General features: G+C 42.7%; 2 protein-coding genes across 2 annotated transcripts in view; one reads left to right on the plus strand and one right to left on the minus strand.

Moving 5' to 3' along the window:
* BRAP (BRCA1 associated protein) overlaps window positions 1–18,021 on the minus strand; it is a 32,125-nt gene extending 14,104 nt beyond the window's left edge. Inside the window, exons 1-9 of the mRNA XM_037133471.2 lie at window positions 17,937–18,021; window positions 16,085–16,246; window positions 15,203–15,401; window positions 13,892–14,081; window positions 10,453–10,566; window positions 5,744–5,892; window positions 2,980–3,055; window positions 2,403–2,541; window positions 1,927–2,036 (exon numbers count right to left, since the gene is read on the minus strand). Of these exons, the coding sequence (XP_036989366.2) occupies window positions 1,927–2,036; window positions 2,403–2,541; window positions 2,980–3,055; window positions 5,744–5,892; window positions 10,453–10,566; window positions 13,892–14,081; window positions 15,203–15,401; window positions 16,085–16,246; window positions 17,937–18,018 (1,221 nt within the window). The 5' untranslated portion in view covers window positions 18,019–18,021. The remainder of the gene's footprint in view (window positions 1–1,926; window positions 2,037–2,402; window positions 2,542–2,979; window positions 3,056–5,743; window positions 5,893–10,452; window positions 10,567–13,891; window positions 14,082–15,202; window positions 15,402–16,084; window positions 16,247–17,936) is intronic.
* Window positions 18,022–18,411: 390 nt separating this feature from the next.
* ACAD10 (acyl-CoA dehydrogenase family member 10) overlaps window positions 18,412–21,752 on the plus strand; it is a 42,375-nt gene continuing 39,034 nt past the window's right edge. The window contains 1 exon segment of the mRNA XM_053669864.1: window positions 18,412–18,502. The gene's annotated coding sequence lies outside the window, so the exon portion shown is untranslated.

A 21,752-nucleotide genomic window follows, 5' to 3' on the forward strand; every position in this document is an offset into this window, starting at 1 on the left:
TCAAAGTGTAATTCAAATCAGCCCACCCAACTACTCTTCTCTGCCTGCTGCTGCCCCCGCAGGAAGCTGTCCCCGTCTCTCCCAGCCTTGGGTTAAGTGGCCCCTTTCTCAGCTCCGTCAGCACTGCGCCTATCACTAATAGCACCTACAACCCTAGCACTTAATCCCTGGTTTATCTGCCTGTCTTCCTTGTCTGGACGGTATTACTTCAAAGACATAACCGTTGAAAGCAAGGACTATATCTTTACATCTGTACCCTTAGAGCCTGGGACACACTGGATGTTAAGAAACTCTTGCTGCTTGACTACATGGATAAACAAACAGTGCTGTGTCACTGCAGGGAAAGGACAGAGGCCTCTGACAGTAGGACATGGAAGGACGTCGGAGATAGAGATCTGAGAGGGCTCGTAACAGACAGGAGGAGGAAATGATAAAAGGAGAGGTGCGATCCCACCTCTCAGTAGCGCACTACTGATCCCAGTAGCGCACTACTGAACCCAGATGTGTGCTGTGGATGTTCAGGTCTCTTCAGAGATGAAGAAGCGACACCAATGAGGCCTGCGGTGTAGGGTCTGGAGAGGTGGGGTCTACAGGAGGCTCGGGGTCTTGCACTGAGAATGTGTACCAAGGAGTGGCCAGACCACACCTGCATTTTAGAAAGACTGTTCTAAGGGACTAGATCTACACACATGTGCAGGCTAGGGAAGAGAATGAAAGTGCAACAGAGAGAGAGAGAGAGAGAGAGAGAGAGAGAGAGCGCAATCGGGAGAACGTGTCTGTGTCACCAGAAGGTACGCTCCAAGAGGGCAGGGGGTTTGTTTGATGCTGCAGTCCCATCTCCAGGAGGAGGGGCTGACAGACAGCAGCCCTCAATGAAATAATCTTTGGATGAACTTGCCGTCATGTGGAAGGCTTATTCATTCTAAAAACTTAATGTAAAAGGTTTGAACTTTTGTCATATCAATACAATTTATTGAAGGTAACAACACCAGCCTTATTTTAGGCCACTCTACTGATCTATCAGAACTTAAAAGCTTGGAGATGAGCAAGTTTTAAAATGTCTATTTCCTCCCAAGGTTAAGGTATTTGTTTTTAGAACAATCATTTTGAAATTTATAATACAGGACACATGGTAAACCTCTCCTTCATTAACATAAAATTTACACAACATCAATTTTACAAGGAGATGGTATTTATTGCTATGGAGAAAAATCGGATTGTGCTAATTCTGTTGTTCCTTCAAATATCTGAATACCCAAGATAGCTTTACGAATATAAGCTTCAAATTCAGAAAACACAAACTTTGAGTATACACTTGTGTATAAAAGCCTCTAATTCATAAAATGCCAGCCCAATATACAGAGAAAAGCTCCTCGGGCATGGAAAAATACCGCTGGGGTTTCCTCATTCTGACCCAGTCTGCTCAGTTTCCAGCTGCACTACAGTGCCAACAGGAAGATTCTTAACTGCTGGTTCTAGAGCAGCTACAGAGGACACCTTAATACTGAACTTGAGACAATGTGGAATATCATATTGAAAATAAGGCACAATGAAACTTAGACTTTCAAAAAAGAAAATGAAAATAAAATATTTTAATAATCCTTCACAGCAGTAACAGAATTTTTTGAAAAGCTGACATGCAGAGTCAATGGTAAAATTAAAAGCCCAAAGGAGGGCAAAGAAGGAAAAACCGGAACAACTGTAACAGAGGAACAATTAAAAAATGTTTTTAAAAAAAGAGAAAAATCTGTGAGGAAAATGGGAAGATACTAAAAATGGTTCTCAAAAATATGTGTAACATTTTTTAAATAAAAAAGGCTATATTGTTAAAAAAAAACAACCCTAAAAGCCCAAAACATGATTCAAGTTAGAACAGTAAAAAGTGGTAGAAATAGCCATTTAGCAATTACTAGTAACTTATCTTACCTCTAACTGTAAGGCATCTATTTTCTCTTCCTGGCAAGTATCACCCTCACATTCATACTGTACTATTTTTCCATCTGTTTTACTTGCAACCAGTCGATGGACATAATTATCTAAAGAAAAGAATAAGTCAACCAAGGCACGTTTCTCTCAGAATGAAAAGGGTCTCCATACTCTTAACTCTACACTCTTAACTCCGTAACTGACAAAATTTTTGTTTTTTACAGACCTAAATTACAATATTTCTTTAGAAGTAGGCTAAGTCATTTGAATTTAAAGAGAAGAGCAAGAGGGCAAGAGTGGAAGCATGAACTCTATAACATGCGTCTCAGACCATTCACAGGAGATAGAGCCCTGCAGGGCTTGAGTTTGCCACAGCTGTCAGGAAGATTTCAAGCTGTGAGAGAAAGTGGAGAGAGTGTGGAGGAGAAGTCTTCACACAAAGTGAACCCAAATGAAAGAAGGAGAGTGCCGCTCACCTCCAGCGTAGTCCCAGACGCGGTGGTTGGTCAGCTGCATGGCGTACGTGTGCTGTGTTTCCTCAAAGTGCTTGTAAGCATGTCGGCTTACATATCGCCCACACCCTATGTGGCCACATATTAAACAAATCCAAAGGTTCTGCCAAGGAGAAGACATGATCGTAATTCTATAAAAATACATGACCTGCCCCACTCACCGTAGAAAAGGGGCTAACACAGAATAGGATTTAGAGTTGTGTCTATGGAGTTTTAATATATGTTTAAAACCCAACAAGCAAGGATGCTTTTATGGATCGTTTCCTTGCTGATTTTAATGGAACTCCATGAAAATAGCAAGAAAAAAACTCATAATTTATCAATAAAACTGTAGGCTTTTTCAAAGAACAAAGAATAAAAGCATATTTTGCTTAGAAATCAAGAAATTTTGTAGTTTTATTTCTTGCCTGACACTAGACAAAAAAAGAAAAAGAATCAGTCTCAAAAAAGAATTCCTAAGAATTTAAGCCACGCAGGGTGGAAGAAAACCCCAGACAATTAAAGCTGTGTTCATTAATCTTTCCCACTGCCCATTACTTACTTCCTGAACGCCACACTCAAAACACTTATTCTCCTCTACGGGCTCTGGAGTCTGACAGTACCGGCAAACAGGGCACCTATTCAGGACCGGAAGATGATGATACAGGTAAATATTAAACGGCTGTTACACAACCCCCAAATCAGAAACTGAATCTTAAACCCTCCCTCTCTAACATACTTTTATCACAACTAAAAATATCACGCAATACACTTCCGAGCTATTTGCAAGCAAAATGAAATAATACCAAGTCTTGATAAGGCAGAGGAAAAGAAAGCAATCTTCACCTGCCTTATACCTTTGCTCACTCTCCTTTCTAAAGCTTACATAAACCAAAAAACTAAGTATCTACAGCTTAGAATTAGGAACTTTGAGAGACAAATTATTAATTTGGTTTCCCGTCTGGTTAGCCATAAGGTAATTTTTACTTTAAATGATCGGTTCTGTCCCCACTTCCCAGAGATTTAAATCATTTAAAATGTATCTTGTCCTCTCAAAACTACTCCTAAGAGTTAGAATGAAAATCTGTGGTAAATTTTACCAAAGTAAAAAAAAAAAAAAAAAAGTTGATATACTTCCTGAAATGCACACGACATTTTCCCACACAATAAGCATCGTGTGGAAGCAGGTACCAGTGCTCTCCGAGTACTCCAGTTCTGACGTACAAAAGCCAAGAAAAATGGCACTGAACACAAACTCACAGATACACAGAGTAGAAAGGAGGTTACCAGGACCCGGGGCGGGAAGGGAAAAAGAGAAAGATGTCAAGGCACAAAGTTCAGTTATGTAAGATGAGTAAGTCCTGCAGAACTGGTGCACATCAATGTAACAGTTGGCAATACGGTGCTGTGTTCATTAAATTTGCTAAGAGAGCAGATCATTGGTGTTCTTACCACAAAAAAATAGAGAGAGAGAAGAAGAAGAAGAAGAAGAAAGGGAGAAGAAAAAAAAAAGGGAAATGGTAAAGGTACGAGTGATATGTTGATTGGCTTGTGATATTTTACAAAGCATACATATATTGGGTCGAGTAATAAACCTTAAATATGTAATTTCTGACTGTCAATTATACTTCAGTAAAGATGGGGGGAAGAAGGGGGGGCACTGAAAAAAATCCACACCCTGGCTGGTGTGGCTCAGTGGATTGAGCACTGGCCTATGAACCAAAACATCACTGGTCTGATTCCCAGTCAGGGCATATGCCTAGGTTGCAGGCCAGGTTCTCCAGCTGGGGGCACGTGAAAGCCAACCACACATTGCTGTTTCTCTCCCTCTTTCTCCCTTCCCCTCTGTCTAAATAAACTCTTTAAAAAAAAAAGAAGATAACTTGAAGAAGTAACAAAATGGCAGCTGGTAAGCACCAGGTGTCTTGTCAAAGGAAGAAACTAGCTCTCTGTCATCCCTTTCCTCTGTGTGGTGGCTACAGTAGTGGTTGGACGAATAAAAAACAAACTGAGTACATTCTCCCTCCCGGGGTACCCATGACACCTGCAACCGGGGAGCAATGGGCAGTGGCGGCTCATCCAGGGCTAAACCCCTGAACCTGTCTCCAAGGCCCCTTTCCTCTGACTGTCCAGTGAGCTGACAGCTCCACCTAGGCTCTCACCTGTTGCTGCTTCCATCATAAGCCCTTCCGTGTCTCACTGTCCTCCGCTTACCATGCACCAGTTCTCCTATTAGGTGTGAGGGGCACAGTGGTGACCAAGTCAGACAAGGTCCCTGCTCTGTGAAAGCTGGCATTCTTCTGGTCACTTGAGGGTGGAGAACAGAGATTCCTGTGGACTGTCACCCTCCCAATTTCTGGACTTTGGAAGGTGACCCTCCCTGCTCTTGTACACCACTCCCCCACACTGCCTTCTCTCCCGTTCGCCTCTTCACCTGGGTAACTCCTACTCGCCCTCCTTGACATGTCGCTTCTCAGACAGCCCGGGCTGTGTCGGGGTCCTAGTTCTCCAGTCACAGCACTGCACGCTGCCCTTTGTGACACCTGTTACAAACTGGTTATGAACTTCACATTTCTTTGTGTGATTATTTGATTCTGCATTTGCCTCTCTGTACTGTACAAGGCCAGGTATGACTTACCTTTCTAGCTGAGTCCCACAGTGCAGTTTGCAAAGGGAGCACCAATACTTGATTTAAAAAAAAAAAAAAAGAGAAAGGCCCAGGTTCTACCTCAGTTCCTTACCTGCACAATGCCACCCTACAAATAACGCCTCTGCTGCAAGGGAAAACAGGCCTCTGCAGGTATGTGCGCACCTCATCCTTAGTGACTGCTGTTACTATCGGCCACCGAGCCATCAACATTCCTCGCATTTATCAACAGTGTGATAAATCTACTATGGGAGACCAGTACAGCCAAATGGGTAAGAAAACCAAAAAAAATGGGAGGTATCAAGTGCAGGAAAGAAACAAGATTTTAGAACTAGATTTCATTTTAGTGTAAGAGCCTCACACCTAAGCTTCACTTTCTTTCTCCCTCATTCTCTGGCCCTTGGAGGGAAACAATTCATGCTGCCTTGGGAAATTCCACAAGGATTCAGAATCAACATACTAAAAAGGAATTAGTCCAAGAATGCTCATTCCCACATAAACTTGGGTAAGAAAAAAAAAAAAGAAGAAAGTCCTTCCATGTGACCTTTTTGCTATCGTGGTACTTGGATTTAAAAAGTCAAATACTTGGAATAGTTCATTTTGGGGGATGGCTATTTTTCATTCTGGGAAAGGGTAACAGTGGGCTTTGGTAAGGTGGCAGGTGAGCTCCTGTACTCACGTCGTGTCGTCCCAGCGCTGCAGACACTGGCTGTGGAAGCTGTGGTTGCACAACGTGGTGAGGATGCCATTCACGGACTCATCCATGCGCTCCAGACACACCGTGCACTTGGGGAGCTCGGTCAGGTCCATCACAGGGAGGCTGGCACCCTACAGTACACACCTCACATAAGTCTCACTTTTCACCCACCAGTTCTGGTTTTTATTTTATTTTTTAAAATATATTTTATTGATTATGAGCCCTGGCTGGTGTAGCTCAGTGGATTGAGCGCGGGCCTGGGAACCAAGCAACCACGGTTCGATTCCCAGTCAGGGCACATGCCTGGGTTGCAGGCCAGTTCCCATCAGGGGACTCACAAGTGGCAACCATACATTGATATTTCTCTCCCTCTCTCCTTCATTTCTCTCCCTCTCTCCTTCCCTTCCCCTCTAAAGATAAATAAAGAAAAAATATATATATATATATTTTATTGATTATGCTATTGCAGTTTTTCCATCCCCCCCTACACTCCCCTCCACCCTGCACACCACCTCCCACCCACATTCCCTCCTTTTAGTTCATGTCCATGTGTCTTACTTTTAAGTTTTTTAGCCTCCATAGTTCCCATACTACTCTTACCCTCCCCATGTCTATTTTCTACCTACCTTCTAGGCTACTTGTTCTCTGTACCTTTTCCCCCCCTCTCCTCCTCCCACTCCCGTTGCTAACCCTCCATGTGATCTCTATTTCTGTGCTTCTGTTCCTGTTCTAGTTGTTTGCTTAGTGTGTTTTTGTTTCAAGTGTGGTTAATTAGTTTGCTCTCATTTTACTGTACATGCTTTTTATCTTCTTTTTCTTAGATAAGTAGCTTTAACATTTCATATAACAAGGGCCTGGTGATGATGAACTCCTTGAACTTGACTTTATCTGAAGAGTACTTTATCTGCCCCTCCATTCTAAATGAAAGCTTTGCTGGATAGAGCACTCTTGGATATAGGTCCTCGCCTTTCATGACTTGGAATACTTCTTTCCAGCCCCTTCTTGCCTGGAAGGTCTCTTCTGAGAAATCAGCTGAGAGTCTGATGGGAACTCCTTTGTAGGTAACTCTCTCCTTTTGTTTTGCTGCTTTTAAGATTCTCTCCTTATCTTTAATCTTAGCTAATGTAATTATGATGTGCCTCGTGTGTTCCTTCTTGGGTCCAACTTCTTTGGGACTCTCTGAGCTTCCCGGACTTCCTGGATATCTATGTCCTTTGCAGGAATGGAGAAGTTCTCCTTTAGTATTTGTTCAAATAACTTTTTCACTTGTGGCTCTTCCCCTTCTGGTACCCCTATAATTCGGATGTTGGAACATTTAAAGATGTTCTGGAAGTTCCTAAGCCTCTCCTCATTTTTTGAATTCTTGTTTCTTCATTCTTTTCTGGTTGGATGTTTCTTCCTTCCTTTTGGTCCACACCACTGATCTGAGTACCAGTTTCCTTCCCATTACTATCGGTTCCCTGTACATTTTCCTTTACTTGGCATAGCCTTCATTGTTTCATCTGATTTGTGACCAAATTCAACCAATTCTATGAGCATCCTGATTACCAGTGTTTTGAACCGTGCATCTGATAGGCTGGCTATCTCTTCATTGCTTAGTTGTATTTTTTCTGGAGCTCTGATCTGATTTTGTTTAGGCCATTTTTTTTGTCTTGACACACCCGTTTCATAGTGAGGGGTGAAACCTTAGGTGTTCACCAGGGTGGGGCAATGCTTGTTGCTGCTTTGTGACGTTGCATTTGGGGGAGGGGTCCAAGTGGGAACAATGGCACTTGCTCTGCTCTCAGCCAGCTTTCAGTCACTTCTACCACTTCCCCCAAGCAAAGTGGCCCTTCTGGTGCTGATTCCCAGGTGGGTGGGCTTGTGTATGTTCTAGGACCGTGTGGGTCTCTCCAAAAAACTCTCCTGTGAGGCTGGGAGTTTATCCCACTGCCTCAACCCCCACAGGTGTTTTCATTCAGTGGTTTGAGGCTTTATTTCCCCACGCAGGGGCCCTGGTTGCACGGTCTGTCTCACTCCCCAATTTTCCCTAGTTTATCTGCGCATGAATATGGGACCACCAGGTCTGCCAGCTGCCTTGTGTGCTGTGCCCTTCCACAGTCTGCCACCTTGTTGGGTTCACCTGCTGCTGCCTTGCCCACCCCTCTTTGTCCCTACCTCACTCTGCCTGGCCACCAGACTCTGCCCCTTCTACTGGTCTGGATGAATGTGTCTACTTTAACTCCTTGGTTGTCAGACTTCCATACAGTTCCGTTTTCTCTCAGTACTGGTTTTGTTTCTAAATTGTTGTTGTCCTTATTTTGGTTGTGCGAGGAGGCACAGTGTCTGCCTACGCCTCCATCTTGGCCGGGAGTCCAGCCAGTTCTTGTTTAAAAAAAAAACAAAACACAATAGTTTTCCTGTTGGTTTTTGACTCCTGGCAGGATGTTCTCAACATTATTGCTCTGTGCAAATAATTTAAATTGGTAAGATTTCCATTGAAGCAGCAAACACTGACTGAGCACCCCCTATCGTGCCAGCACTGTGCCAGGCACTGGGGACATGGAGGCGAACAAAGCAAAGCTCCCTGCCTTCACAGAGCCGACATTCTTGGATGGGAGACTCCTGCCAAAACCTCGCAAAGAATCTGCAATGTTACCAGACTCCTCACACTAACTGTAAAAGTCTATGACTGCTAACAGAACACGCACGAAGAAAAGCAGAACAGGCATGGATCTGAATGATTTTTTTAAAGAGCAGATAAGAGCTTAATATTTTCTATTAAGTGATAATATCAACACTGGTTTTATTATTTACTGATTATTTTAAAGATTTTATTTATTTATTGATAAAGGGGAAAAGGAAGGGGGAAAGAAGGAAAGAAACATCAATGTTTGGCTGCCTCTCACGCACTCTCCACTGAGGACCTGGCCTGCAACCCAGACATATGCCCTGACTGGAAATTGAACCAAAGACCCTTTGGTTCACAAGCTGGCACTCAATCCACTGAGCCGCACCAGCCAGGGCCATTTACCTACTGATTTAATACACACTCATCGAGTCCCTGCTCTATGCGCCCAATGCTATTTAGGTGTGAGACAATAGTGAGCACAAACAGATTCAGTAAACCTCAAAAAAGGTCAGCTCCACCCTCATAGAGCTTAAAATCAAGGAGAGAGAGAGAAATCAAGTTTTCTAAAAAAAGCATAATCACCGATGGTCACAAGTGCTAGGAAAGTAAAGTACATGAAGCTATAACAGCGTGTGAAATAGGGGACATGATGATGTAGGGGGTCAAGAAAGGTACCTCTGAGGCAGTGATATTTAACCTGAACCCTGCCAGCTGCAACATAAGCAGGAATTAAGTACCTGGGGGTACACATTTTTCAAAGTAGCTTCAGAAAATACACAGTCCAAGACTAAACCAAGAAATCCCTCTGGACACAGTGTCAGGAGGCAAAGCCCCATGCACTCAGTCTAGAAAGTAATCCCCAATTTCTCTGTAAGACTTCAAAATGGAGCCACAGCCAGAGATATTCCGAGGAGTGGAATCTTTATTAATATGAAAACTGCGGCTATCTTGACACCTGGCTACTTCATTAATTATGTTCACTCAATGAAACAAGATGTTTTTACAGAAAAAAAAAAAAAAAAAAGATGAGCAGGCCGAGGCATGCACACAAAGACATGCCGAGAACAATCACGTGCTCTGCAGTCACCGAGGAGAAGACATCCACAGGAAATCCCTCAAGAAGCCGTGCTCGTTAGAAAAGAATGTGAAACTGAGGCCTTGGACACCTGGCACAAAGAAAGCCTCATTCTACCACTGAGTGATTTGTATTTCACCTAATCCAACGACAGACAAATGTAGTCAGAACTTATTTCCACCAAGTTACTGACAAGATACAAAGACTTTTAGGTCTACTTTAAAAGAAAGGAAATCTTAGAAACGTTAACAGAGCTAAATCTACTATTTTATAAAGTGACTCCAGTGAGCACATACTGCAGGAAAAGCTCCCACAGAGGGTGGTAGATCAGAGCAATTACCGACTGATGCTGGAATAGAATCGAGAAGCAGGATGGAGATTCAGGGTTGATATTTAAATCAAAAACACTTCTTTTAGAATCCAGGTGATATTTCACCAATGTGGAATAGTTGGTCATTTAATTTTAATAATACAGATAACAGCCCTGACTACTGTGGGTCAGTCGGTTGGGTGTTGTTTTGTGGACCAAAAGGTCGCAGGTTCCATTCCTGGTCTGGACACACGCCTGGGCTGTAAGCCAGGTCCCTGGTTGGGGGCGTGTGGGAAGCAACCCATCCAATGTTTCTCTCTCTCTCCTTTTCCCTCTTTCTAAAAATACATAAATAAAATCTTTTTAAAAATATAGATAATATCCTTTTATGCATTTTTTTTTACAATTTTAGACAATTTTTTAAAACTGAGATAAAATTCACCATTTTAAAGTGTGCAATTCAGTGTTAAGTATATTCACAAGCTGGAGCAACCATCACCACTACCTAATTCTAGAACATTTCTGTCACCCTAAAAAGAAAATTCATACTCATCTGCAGTTACTCTCCATTCTTCTTGTTAATCTACTTTCTGTCTCTGTGCACTGGCCTTTCTGGATATTTTCAGAGATACCTTAACATTCCACTTTACGCCATTCTGACATGTGTATCAAACATCAGAATTACTCATACTCACGTCTTCAGATTTCAGTACTTCCGCCCTTTCCACATAGACCAGCTGGCAAACATCATCTTCTATTGAGTTGAACTGGCGACCATTGCATGCCATATAAAAACTATCTGCATCGGCCTGGGTACACCAATGGGGGGGAAAGGAAAAAACTGAGAGAGATCCTGAACAAGAGTCTTATATTCATGTTTCAGAGCTTCAATTATTCCCTTCACCACCTTTTCAAACTTATACTTAACAGAGAGAGGAACAGTCAAAAGTAACATCTATGGATGCAGGAAGCAGGCTGGCTGGCTAAGCGAACTCTGCTGGTCAGTATTCTACATCTCTACGATGTTTCCTGATACATCATGATTTACCGTAACTAGCAGAAGCCACCGAGGAGCAATCAGCTGACAGCCAGCATAATTTTAATATTCACCCAGCAACAGCCAACATTTCCCCTGGACAGCAACACTTTCCCCCACATCAACACTTTTTACAGCAGCTGAATGAAAACATGTATTTATGCAAAGCCTGGAACTATATTTTAACTGATGACTATTAGGGAATAGTGTTTTTTAAAAAATGTTAGCATCTATGTTTGAAAAAGTAAAGGACCAGGGGAACTGGTATGGAGTATAAAGCTAACTTCTTCTCTTCAATAAATCAAATATTAGTAACACATGATAGAGAAGGATCCCATTAGGAGATTTTAAAAAACCTAGAATGTAATGCCAAAAGCAAGATGAACGAGCCTTTAAAATACTAATAATAGTCTCCCTCTCTTGGAGTGGAAGACAGATGAAATCAGAAGTAGTCCCTTGCAAAGGCATCTGTAAATATGAACACAAGTAAATGAAATCTTCTAAACTAGACTAGCCTTAGTAGAAAGCAACAAAGAGATGATTTTCGTTTTAAACTCTCCAATTTTTAGAGGCAGCGAAGAGGCCAAGGCTTGTCTGGATCTCTCTCCCGCTGGCCATTAGCCCACACACAGGAAGTTGTGCGCTTTGGCCCTATCAATGCAGACAGGCTGCTTGGGGGCAGGGGTGGGGGGTGCTCTGCATAAGGAAATGCCTCATCACTAACATCTAGGAAGATATTCAAGTCTGTACCAAGCGGAAATTGTCTTGCAGGTCTAACCTCATGTGGTTTTGAATCTTAACAGTAAAAGCCTGTAAACTTTTCACAGCTTTTAATTTCACTCTGATGATGTAACCAAGTATGGGCCGATTATACTTTTTTTCTTTTTTGATTTTAGAGAGAGAAAAGGGGACAAGTGGGAGAAAGAAAAGGAGGGAAACGTTGATGTGAAAAAAAAAAACACCAAACATCAATTGGCTGCCTTCCATAGATGCCCCGACTGGGGACTGAACCTGCAACCCAGGCATGTACCCCAACATGGAATCCAACCACCCACCTTTCAGTTTGAGGGACAGCACCCAATCAACTGAGCCACATTGGCCAGGCAATTTATGTTTTCCTGATATGAGAAGGGAACTAAACAGCCGAGGCAGGATGACTAATTCTGCACAGTTATATTTGGCAGGGAAAAGGAGAAATTTTCTTTCAGAAAACAACCTATCGGGTACAGCGCACTTACTAACCTCAAAATGCTAAAAACTAATTTTTGGATAATACGTCTCTTCAATACTAAGAAGAGGCCAGCTAAAATGGCTTTCCCCATTCTTTAAGAGCAACGGCTTTTTCTTGAAATGCTTAATTGTTAAGTAGAAGCAGTAACTAAATTACTGCCCCTACACAATTTCTTACAGACTGCGCCTATCTTCCCTTCCCCACATTCTCATCCCACTCGTACTGAAAGAGTAACAGACCCCGGGGATTAATGTGAGGGCTCCATCCCAGCTCAGCCACATTATTTCAGGCTGTGTAACCCTAAGCCAATCACCAACCCTTGACCTATGCAGTCAGTTTCCTCGTTTGTAAAACAAGGACAACAGTACTTCTCTACCTTACAGGGAAGTAGTGAGGATTTAATGAGATGATGTACATTAAGCACAAGGCACAGTGAATGGTATAGAACAAGTAGTCAATAAAGGTAGCAAATCATCATCACTGTCCTTATTGTTACACCTCCTACTACTTGCCCACTGTTTGCAAAGCCCTTCAGTGACCTCGGAAGGTCTCCTGACAGTCAGCGAAAGTGGCTGTTTAAGTGCTTTTCTGTTCTCAACTTGGAAAGTCTAAGTCTCAGGACAGATGAAACACTTGTTTTTAAACATCTCCTTCCATGGCAGGGTGCTTTCAAAGTTTAGAGATAACAACTGTGCACCCTCTCGTGCACAGAACTCCACACTCAAGGTTCTTGTTCTGTGGGCCATGGGACAGGTACACACAGAATCCAACTCTCACGTCTCTATTTTCCTTCCCAGGGCCAATGAATGACTGCTAGTGCAGTCAGCTTTGAATTCCCATGACAAGAAACAAGGAAATGACAAATGGGCCTTGAGTCATGGGCTCATTTTCACCCACAAATCTTGGTGATTCGTCAGAGGTAATGGCAAATGATCCTACAGACACACTCATTTTTGTCAATCTGAAAATTGGAACTATTTATCTGGGGCAAATTCGGGAAGCCTGTTTATCAACAAGACAGAAGTAATTTTTAACAAAGCTGCATTTCAAAATTAATGAATAAACAAATATAACAGGTTACTAAAAAACAAATAAATGAAGCCTACAGATAAGGTAGCTCTTTAATAACCTAGATAATACCTAACGCTTATCTCATTTTTACATTCATATAGAAATATGCATATCACTCGTTCTCATTCATGAGAATGAACATGTAAAACTAAGACAATCTTTCTAACATCTTCAGAACTGAAACACAAGGAAAATACTGCTTAATGCAACTAGTGAATGGAGTGTATGGCAAACCTTCTATCAAAAAGTATGTTTTATAATGCACAAGAACTTTTAAAAACGGAAAATATCACCATTTGTTCAGTGTTTCTATCTCTCTATTGCAGTGATTTCCAATCAGAATTCTAAAGCATCTTCAATACTTCAAGAAATGTCAGGAAAATCCTTCACCACCAAAATAAATAAATAAATAAATAAAAGATTTTATTTTTCTAAAACGTGTCAGAGAATATCTTTTAAAAAGAAGATGAAAGAAGCAGAGGTATAATGTAATAATGGCACATAATAATTAGTGTCAACTTTTAAAAGTTTGAAAACTATTGTTCTACTGGAATAGTTACCATTGGATAAACATGCACACACACACAACCCTACATTTCATACCCAATGTGATTTATGAATTATAATGTAGTGTCTGCTAATGAATATGGAAATATGTATAGAATTACAGCAGGCTAGAAGATATGTATGAATGAATCTTAAGTGCAAAATACTGTAAATTACACACACAGCTAGTATCATGGTTTCAAAAACACAGTTTCTGTGGCAAAGAGATTTTTAGTATCTTAACTTTTACCTGTGTACTAAACTTTATCAGCACCATATATTGATTTGGAGTAGAGTCTCTGATGATTTTCATTTGTTCAATTACTTCATTAAATGGGGCGACAAACTTCATAAGGTCGTGACTGGTCATTGTAGCAGGGACTGTGAGAATACACAGCATGGCACTGCGCCTCACATCTTCTTTCAAGGAGGTCATCTTACTAATAAGACAATAATTAGACTGTCTTGAATAGGTGAGGTATGGTTAATTCACACAACACTAAACAACTCTTATGACCAAGAAAATAGGAAAAAAAAAACTTATATTTCACCAATCAATTTAAACAGACTATTATTTTACTGGAAAACCCACACTACATGGGTAAACACAAAATCCCTTAAACATATCTGCAGTGATATTTAAGGTAAGCTTCGAAATGTTTTACATCACACCCACCACCAAAATTTTTAATCTTCAGTTAAAGGCCTGATATGGTTACAATCTGCATTAGGCATTTTGCAGTTTGTGTCTTATTCTCATTAATTTGTTAAACATAATCTCTCATTATGTAATTTAGAAGCACAATTCTAAATATGGACTTCTCTAGAAAGTACCCTTCTCTATAGGAGAAAAGAGTACTGAATATAAGAAAGGGAATTCTGAACCATTCTGAAGATTACAGAAAGTGTTGCTGGGCTGGAATAGAGAGGGTAAAAACCTCCCACAAAGCAATTTGCTTTTGAATTGCTACCAACTCACTTCAGATAGCTGACTCCAAATGACTACCTGAGTATTCACTGTATCCTGGTAGGAATTTCACAAGTTAGGACAAGGGCGCAGCCTTTAAAGAGATCAGCTCCGCAATTATCCCAGGAGCTGATGGCCCAGTTTAAAGATTATGTAGCCAAACGCTTCCTTTGTTGTGGCCTCCTGAAAGCTTTGCTTGGACTACAGAAAGGTTAGAAAGAGGTGAAATTACAATCCATTACCTATTTTCTTAGTTTCTTTCAAAAAGATTCAGTGGGGATGTGAGGCTACTGTGATGTTATGGGTCATATTTTTTTTTCTGTCTTCTTTTCTTTCAATTTTCCAATCACCTTGCATGCCTGCCTTCTGAGGGAATATTTTCCTAGAAAGTCTATCTACACATTTCTTTCATAAGAAGCTCTAATCCAATCTGTAAGACTGATCAAATGTAAAACACTTAAGAATTTTCTAACACAATATAGAAAAGTACTCTTTTTGAAGCTTTAAAATAGCCACTTCCCTTCAGGACAAAAGATTTTTCTCTTCCCTAAAACAAAAACTGGACCAACTCACAAGGAAAATGACTTTTCTTACTTTGTCTTATATAGATGCATGATACCATGAACTATTTCAACTGATGGATTTCCACTGAAGAATGAAATCTGGTCTGGAAGCTGTTTGGATGGAGAATCGGGAGCAGCATTTATGCTTTCTTTACTTTGATCTTTACTTCTCTGTGCAGTGGAGGAAGCTTCTGAAGACTTTCTTTCTTCCACTGCAGCTTTCAGCTCATCTTTCACAAATCAAAAATTAGCAGGTTATAAATTGATAGGAAATATGCTTAAGGATTCTAAATAGATTAAAATTTTGAGTCAGAAGAATAAACCTTGACAGAGAAATTGTAATACATTCCATTAAAAACTATAGTGATAGAATAGCTGTGTTTTGGGTGCATCTCCAATTGAAAGTGCTCTTTGCTGCATAAAAATCTCATTACCACCCTCGGAAACTCAAGGATGCCTCTTCCGTTTGGCAGTGCCATATTAAAAGCACATACCTTACATCATGCACTTTTAAGTGGGACATTCAGGGCTGTTAAGTTTGAAAACGAAACCTATCAGTTCTGACCACCTCCATGCTGGATATGCAGTATACGTCCAGTCCCCAGGATGGAGTGAGCTGGCAGAACGGGAGGGACATACAGCATGCTTATCTGGATTCATTCATGATCTGTCACTGACCTAGGTGGTCAGCAGCTCTCCTCACTGATAAGAGTTGTCAACTCAGCTTGTTAGGGTTAGTTTAGGACAAATGTTTGGGAAGATGAAATGCGGCCTGACAATTTCATATAAGGCACAGTCAGTGAAAGAGAAAAGGATCCTAGAGGTCAACATCATGGGCTCATTGACCAACGTGAGTAAAGCAGACTACTAGAGACACATGTTACAAAAGAGTCTAGAGTTTTAGAGAGCATACCTGGGTTGGACTTCATAGTCTCAATGATCACATCTGTCATTTCTCGACGACCAAGATGCTGATGTATGATTGCTGCTTTCTCCCCTGGTGACTTCCCTTCTAAGCAGGCTGCAGCTGAAGCGAGTGTCTTCTTTTTGATCTCCTCATCAGACATTTCCCTGGCTGAAGAACACATGCATGATTAATGCCTGATAATAAAACGGGCTCGTCTCCACTCTGAGTATATCCATTGACGGGGTTCCCTTTTCTCTCTGCTGCTTTCCATCTCACCCACTTCTGGGGCTCCTGCCCCAGACAGTTGAGAAACACCCAGTGTAATAAGTTCGGAAATACAGGGCTGTTCTACTGAAATCATTCACTTTAAAGCAATTCAATGAGAGTAATAACTTAAAGAAGCTTTGACAGTGGTTACGTCCGGATGAACCAACCTTTCTGCAATACCTAGTGTGGTGCAACTGTGCGTTGAGCCCAAAATGAAGGTATCAAGTCACTACCATTAAGAAAACTTCCAATACCTTTGGGGGTAGTCTTCTTAAACACCCTGTGTTAGACTCATACAAATCTAGGACCACTGTCTTAAGTCAAAGAAACACACAAAAGCGAAAGGAATTTGGAGCCCCGACTGCACTACCCTTAATATAAAAGTTCTACCAGGGCGGAGACTAGACCTGTTTTGCCCACCACTAACTCCGCAGTGCCTACCTAGCACACCCTGGAAACTCTTTAAAGGTTCACTACATAAATGTCTGAATGCATCAATGACTCACCTCTGTAGAAGTGACTACGTGGCTAATGCAGATTTGGTTGGCTTTCAGAACTCAGAGATCACGTTTAGCCTTTGAAAAGGGCTTGTAACTCATCAAGTCATCTTCAATCTTTAATATGCAGCTCCAAAATTCATAGATTCTGGAAAGTTTCCAACACCGCCATCCCTACCTGCCTCAGTCCCTCTCCCCAAACCAAATGGAGCCTCTTGTAATAGTTTTCCAAACTGTCGCTTGTTTACCTTCACGGCACTTAGCCCAGTTGTAGTTCTACATTTATTCCATAATTAATTTACCTGTCTCTCCCAGTGAACTGCTAGCTCCACTACAGCAGGGGCCACGTCTGATTGTGCATGCAAACTAACGCTCCAGCAGATGGGGACCACTCGGTAAGTATTTCTTGAATGTTAAGAGTTAGGTAATTGTTTGAAATCCAAGGAACAGTCACAGCTGCATTCCCAACCTAAGGAGGCCATGTGGCTGCTAAGGAAGAATTCAAGACTCTCAAGTCCAGCTCTGGGTTAGAATCCCAGTCTCTCCACTTACATGTCCTCATGGGCAAGTCATGTAATCACTGGGTTTCAGTTTCCCAACCTGTGAAAAGGGATCCCCACCCATCCAACCTAAAAGAGCTTTTAAGATAAAAATAACGCACACAGGGCAGCACTGGCTTGTAGGAAGTGCACAAACGTTAGTTATAATCTTTACCATTATTGTGATACAAGGCGCCTAAATGAGTGTTTTTTTTCAAAGAGGAACGAGCTCGCTAAACCAGGGGCCCAGGGGCGGAAATCCAGCCCCTGTCTTCGCAAAGCTTGGAGAAAAGCTACTTACAAAACTCTACTCTGACCCAGGGCGGAGCCGCGACACGCCAGGTATAAACAGCGCTCCCTCGGTAGACGCCGGAGGGAGGGGCCCGGAAGGCCTTCGGAAAGGGAAAGCGGGGGGAGGGGGGGGACGGACCAACCCCCTCTCGGCTTCTTCTTGAGGCACGGGCCCTCGGGCGGTCTATCCCCGTGCGGCTCTTCTGGAGGACAGGTCCCCCCCGAGGCTCAGAAGCGGGCTACGGGGAAGGCGGCGGGACTCACCCGCGGCGTTGAAGCCGAAGCCGGCGGGGACGGGCGAGTGTTCCGCGAGCTCCAGTCGGATGACAACCAGTGACACACTCATAGGGCAGGCGCTGGCCGGCGCGGGCCCCGGCGGGCTCAGGAGAGGCTGGGAGGCGAGCTGGGAGGCCGAGCGGCCTGAGGCAAGTAGCGCCGCCACCACCTCAGCGCCGCCGCCGCTGCCGCCTCAACGGAGCAGCTCCTCTTACGACCCTCGGAGCCACAACAACCTCCACTTCCGCCTCCCGGCCGCCGTCGGTGACCCGCTCAGTTCCACCGGCGTGGACCGGCGCGCGCTGCGATTGGCTGGGTTGGCAGGCACGTGGCTGGCGTGGCGGCGTGGAGTTGGATCCGCCTGGACGCGCTGGCGACGAGGTTGCGAAGGAGGAAAATCGTGGGCGTTGCAGGCATTCCTTCCCCGGCATTAGGCCGATCGGTGGGTTTGCCCCTAGGGCCGAGTTAACTGGCTCGACAGGCACCACCTCGGCGCGGGGTCTGCGAATTGTCTGAGAGCTGTTGTCTCCTCTGGTCGTGATTGAGCACTAGCTGTAAGTCTAGGTAGGGTTGCTTTGTGTCAGTACCTCTTCACAGAGGTGGACGCCGAGACTTAGGTCAATCCACTTCTCCAAGGGCCCCTAGGATGAGCAGGGACTGGATTACAGTGATTTCGACTCCATTAAGCTGGGGCGGCGGGCTGGTTGAGCACAAAGTGCTAGAGATAGAGCTGGGTCCTGCTCCCTCGCTACATCTCTTCACAAATGTTTACTGAGAGCCTAGGGCATTGTTGGGGTGTTGGGGATATCTTGGTGAATAAGGTAAATACCCAGTTCCTGTTCTTAAGAAGTCGTCCTTGACCACCAGTTATATGACCTTGGTCTAGGTTTTGCGTCAAATTGGAGTAATAATACTCTCACACAGCTGTGAGGATGGAATGAATAGAGCCTTTGACTCTGTTGTACACATCAGTTTTTCTGAGATCCAGCATTCTTTCCAGTATGCCTTTAGCATATAGGTAGTCACGATCAATACATAGCGGCATATGCATGACCAGTGTGTGCTATTCTAGTAATGCTGTGATGTCTACATGTGTCACAGCACATCCTGGGCATGTGAAAGGTGTATAGACTATGTATACACACAGCACGAACATATGATGTATGTGTTTATATAAGTTGTGACTACTCTATGAAATGTGTTTCAGTATACACTTTATATCAGGATTTCTCAACGTCTTCACTAATGACACTTTGGGTTCTGATCATTATTCTGGGTATGTGTGTTTCCTATCCTTTATAAACTGTTTAGCAGCATCCCTGACTGACCCACTAGGTACCAGTGGCACTCCACTCCCCAAGTGATGGCGATCAAAATGTCTCCAGACATTGCGAAATGTCTCCTCGGGGTCAAAATTGCCCCTTGTTAATAAGTACTGGTTTATGTGAAAGTACGAATGCTGTATGCACACAGCACATGCATATGGCATGAGAACTCGTGTGAACATTTTATAGTATATTACAGCAGTAGATATAATAGTGTGCCAGGTACAACCTGTTTTACATACTTTACACTCATGTAATAGTAACAGTGACATTATGAGACAAGTACAATAATTGTTTCCATTTTACAAAGAAGGAGGCCGAGGCTCAGAGTAACTTGCTTAGGATTTCACACTTAGTAAGTGGCAGAACTAGAATTTGAACCCAAGCTATCTGGTTCCAGAGCCAACACTCAATCTGTTTACTAAAGCATCTTCTTAATGTGCAACTCAATGTGCGTGCCTACTTATGATAGCACAGTTTAGGTGGCAAATCTATATTTTACTAATTTCATTGTTTCTGGGAGGCAGAGAGAAGATAGGTATTCTTTACCACATAGAAGAAAGGTGCTGGTGTGAGCAAACTAGAACTGTAGCTACAGATGGACAGGTTGGTCTTGTTACAGTTCTTTGGGGCTGGCAACAACTAAACCTGTCTCCCAGTTTTCCTATTTTCTGATTCATCCAGACACCCTTCCACATCATTTATTCTGAGCATCTTCTATCAGTCTAGATACTGTGCTAAGCCCTAGGGGACAGAGATACGCAAAAATAAGATAACTCTTGCCTTAAGGAGTCTACCATAATAGGAGCAGATAGACATGAAAACAATACTGTGCAGTGGGGTGACTTCTAGTGAAGGGATGGAGAAAAAGCAATGGGAATTAAAAAAAAAAAAGAAGTAACAGTGCGCCTGGAAAAGGAAGGAAAAGCCTCTCCACAGCGGGGAAGCTGAGGCTGTCGTGTAAAAGTGAATGGAAGTTCACAGGCTGATAAAACAGGGAGAGGTGGTTCAGTCAGTAGACATGGCAGGTACCATGGCCTGGAGATAGGAGAAATCACAGCGTTTTCCGTCTCCGAAGGAAGTATTGGGAAGCGGCTAGAATGGACTGGTTGTCTCTAAATGGAAAGAATAAGCAGGCTAGTCACGGGAGCCTTGCCCACACGTCCATTAGTGGGAGTATGTGGAAGACAGTGTCGTCTGTGAGGACAAAGGCTAGTCCCTGAGGCCCCAGAGACACTTTTCATCTCTGTTAAGCCCTCACACAAAATGTGTTGGTTACTTTAGGAACCTATAAATAAATTTCTCCTTCCATTATAAACTTTGGCCTTGGCATTGGAACATAAGTAAAACTGAAAATGCACATCAACCTCTATATTTTTCATTTCAAAATTCACTCCCCAATTCAGCAAATTTCCAATTATGTGACTAACACAGTATATCATCTTGAAGATTTACTATTTAAGAATCTTTTCTTCAGATTCTTGGTTTATTGCATCCTTAGGGTAGCACTGACACGACTCATAAACTTGTAGGTTCTCTTACCAACCTGTTTCTCTCTAACCCGATTTTCAGTAAGTTTTCAGCTACAGAAATCACATAAAAAACTTAGATTTTCATGAGGAACTGACTGCAAATAGAGTTTGTTTTAATTATTTTGTCCTCCCCATCCCCCCCACTTTTTATCTCAGACCTATAGAAAAGTTTAAATAGTGTAAGATCTCTCGATACCTTTCGTCATATAACTTTTCACCTAAATTGATGAGTTATTCATGTTTTGCCACATTTGATTGGTCTCTACACTTATCCATGGGTATATATCTGTGTGTGTGTGTGTGTGTGTGTGTGTGTGTTATGTGTATATGCTTGTTTTTTTCTGAGCCTTTTGAAAGTAAGTTTGGGCAAGAGGCAACGGAGAACAGTTAGGGAGCTATTGCAGCCACCTGAAAGGGGTGACAGTGTGATGGTGGCATCGTAAGCGCTAGGAGGAGGTAACTGCAGGGCATCTGAGGAATATACAGCAGAGACTCCTCATCAGTCTTTTTTGGTAGCCAGAGAGGTTTGAGGAAGGAGATGACACGTAAGGTATGACCTAAAGGACGACTTGGAATTGGCCAGGCCACCAATGGAAGGCAGCATCCCAAGCCAAGGGAGGAGCATATGAAAGGCTTGGGAGCAGGAGGAGAACGTTGCTTGAGGAAGCTGCATGTAGATTTGTGGGTCTAGGTCATCCAGGTTAATGTGTAAAAACTGGGGGAGGCAGGTCCTATAGGGCTTTTTAAGTCAGGTTAAGGAAGTTTATTTTGTTGGCAGTGGAGAGCCCTGAAGTTTTTAAATGAGGTCAGGATGTGGTCGAATTTATACTTTTGAGAGATTACGCAGGCTGAAGAGTGAAGAAAAAAAGGGAAGGAGGTTCTTCAAGGCAAGGGGATGATTTCGGGGGCTATTGAAATGATCTGTGGGTGAGATACTGGCAGTGAGA

Source organism: Artibeus jamaicensis, unplaced genomic scaffold (genome assembly GCF_021234435.1).
Source record: "Artibeus jamaicensis isolate MK-2021 breed Jamaican fruit bat unplaced genomic scaffold, CSHL_Jam_final contig_525, whole genome shotgun sequence".
NCBI lineage: Eukaryota > Metazoa > Chordata > Mammalia > Chiroptera > Phyllostomidae > Artibeus > Artibeus jamaicensis.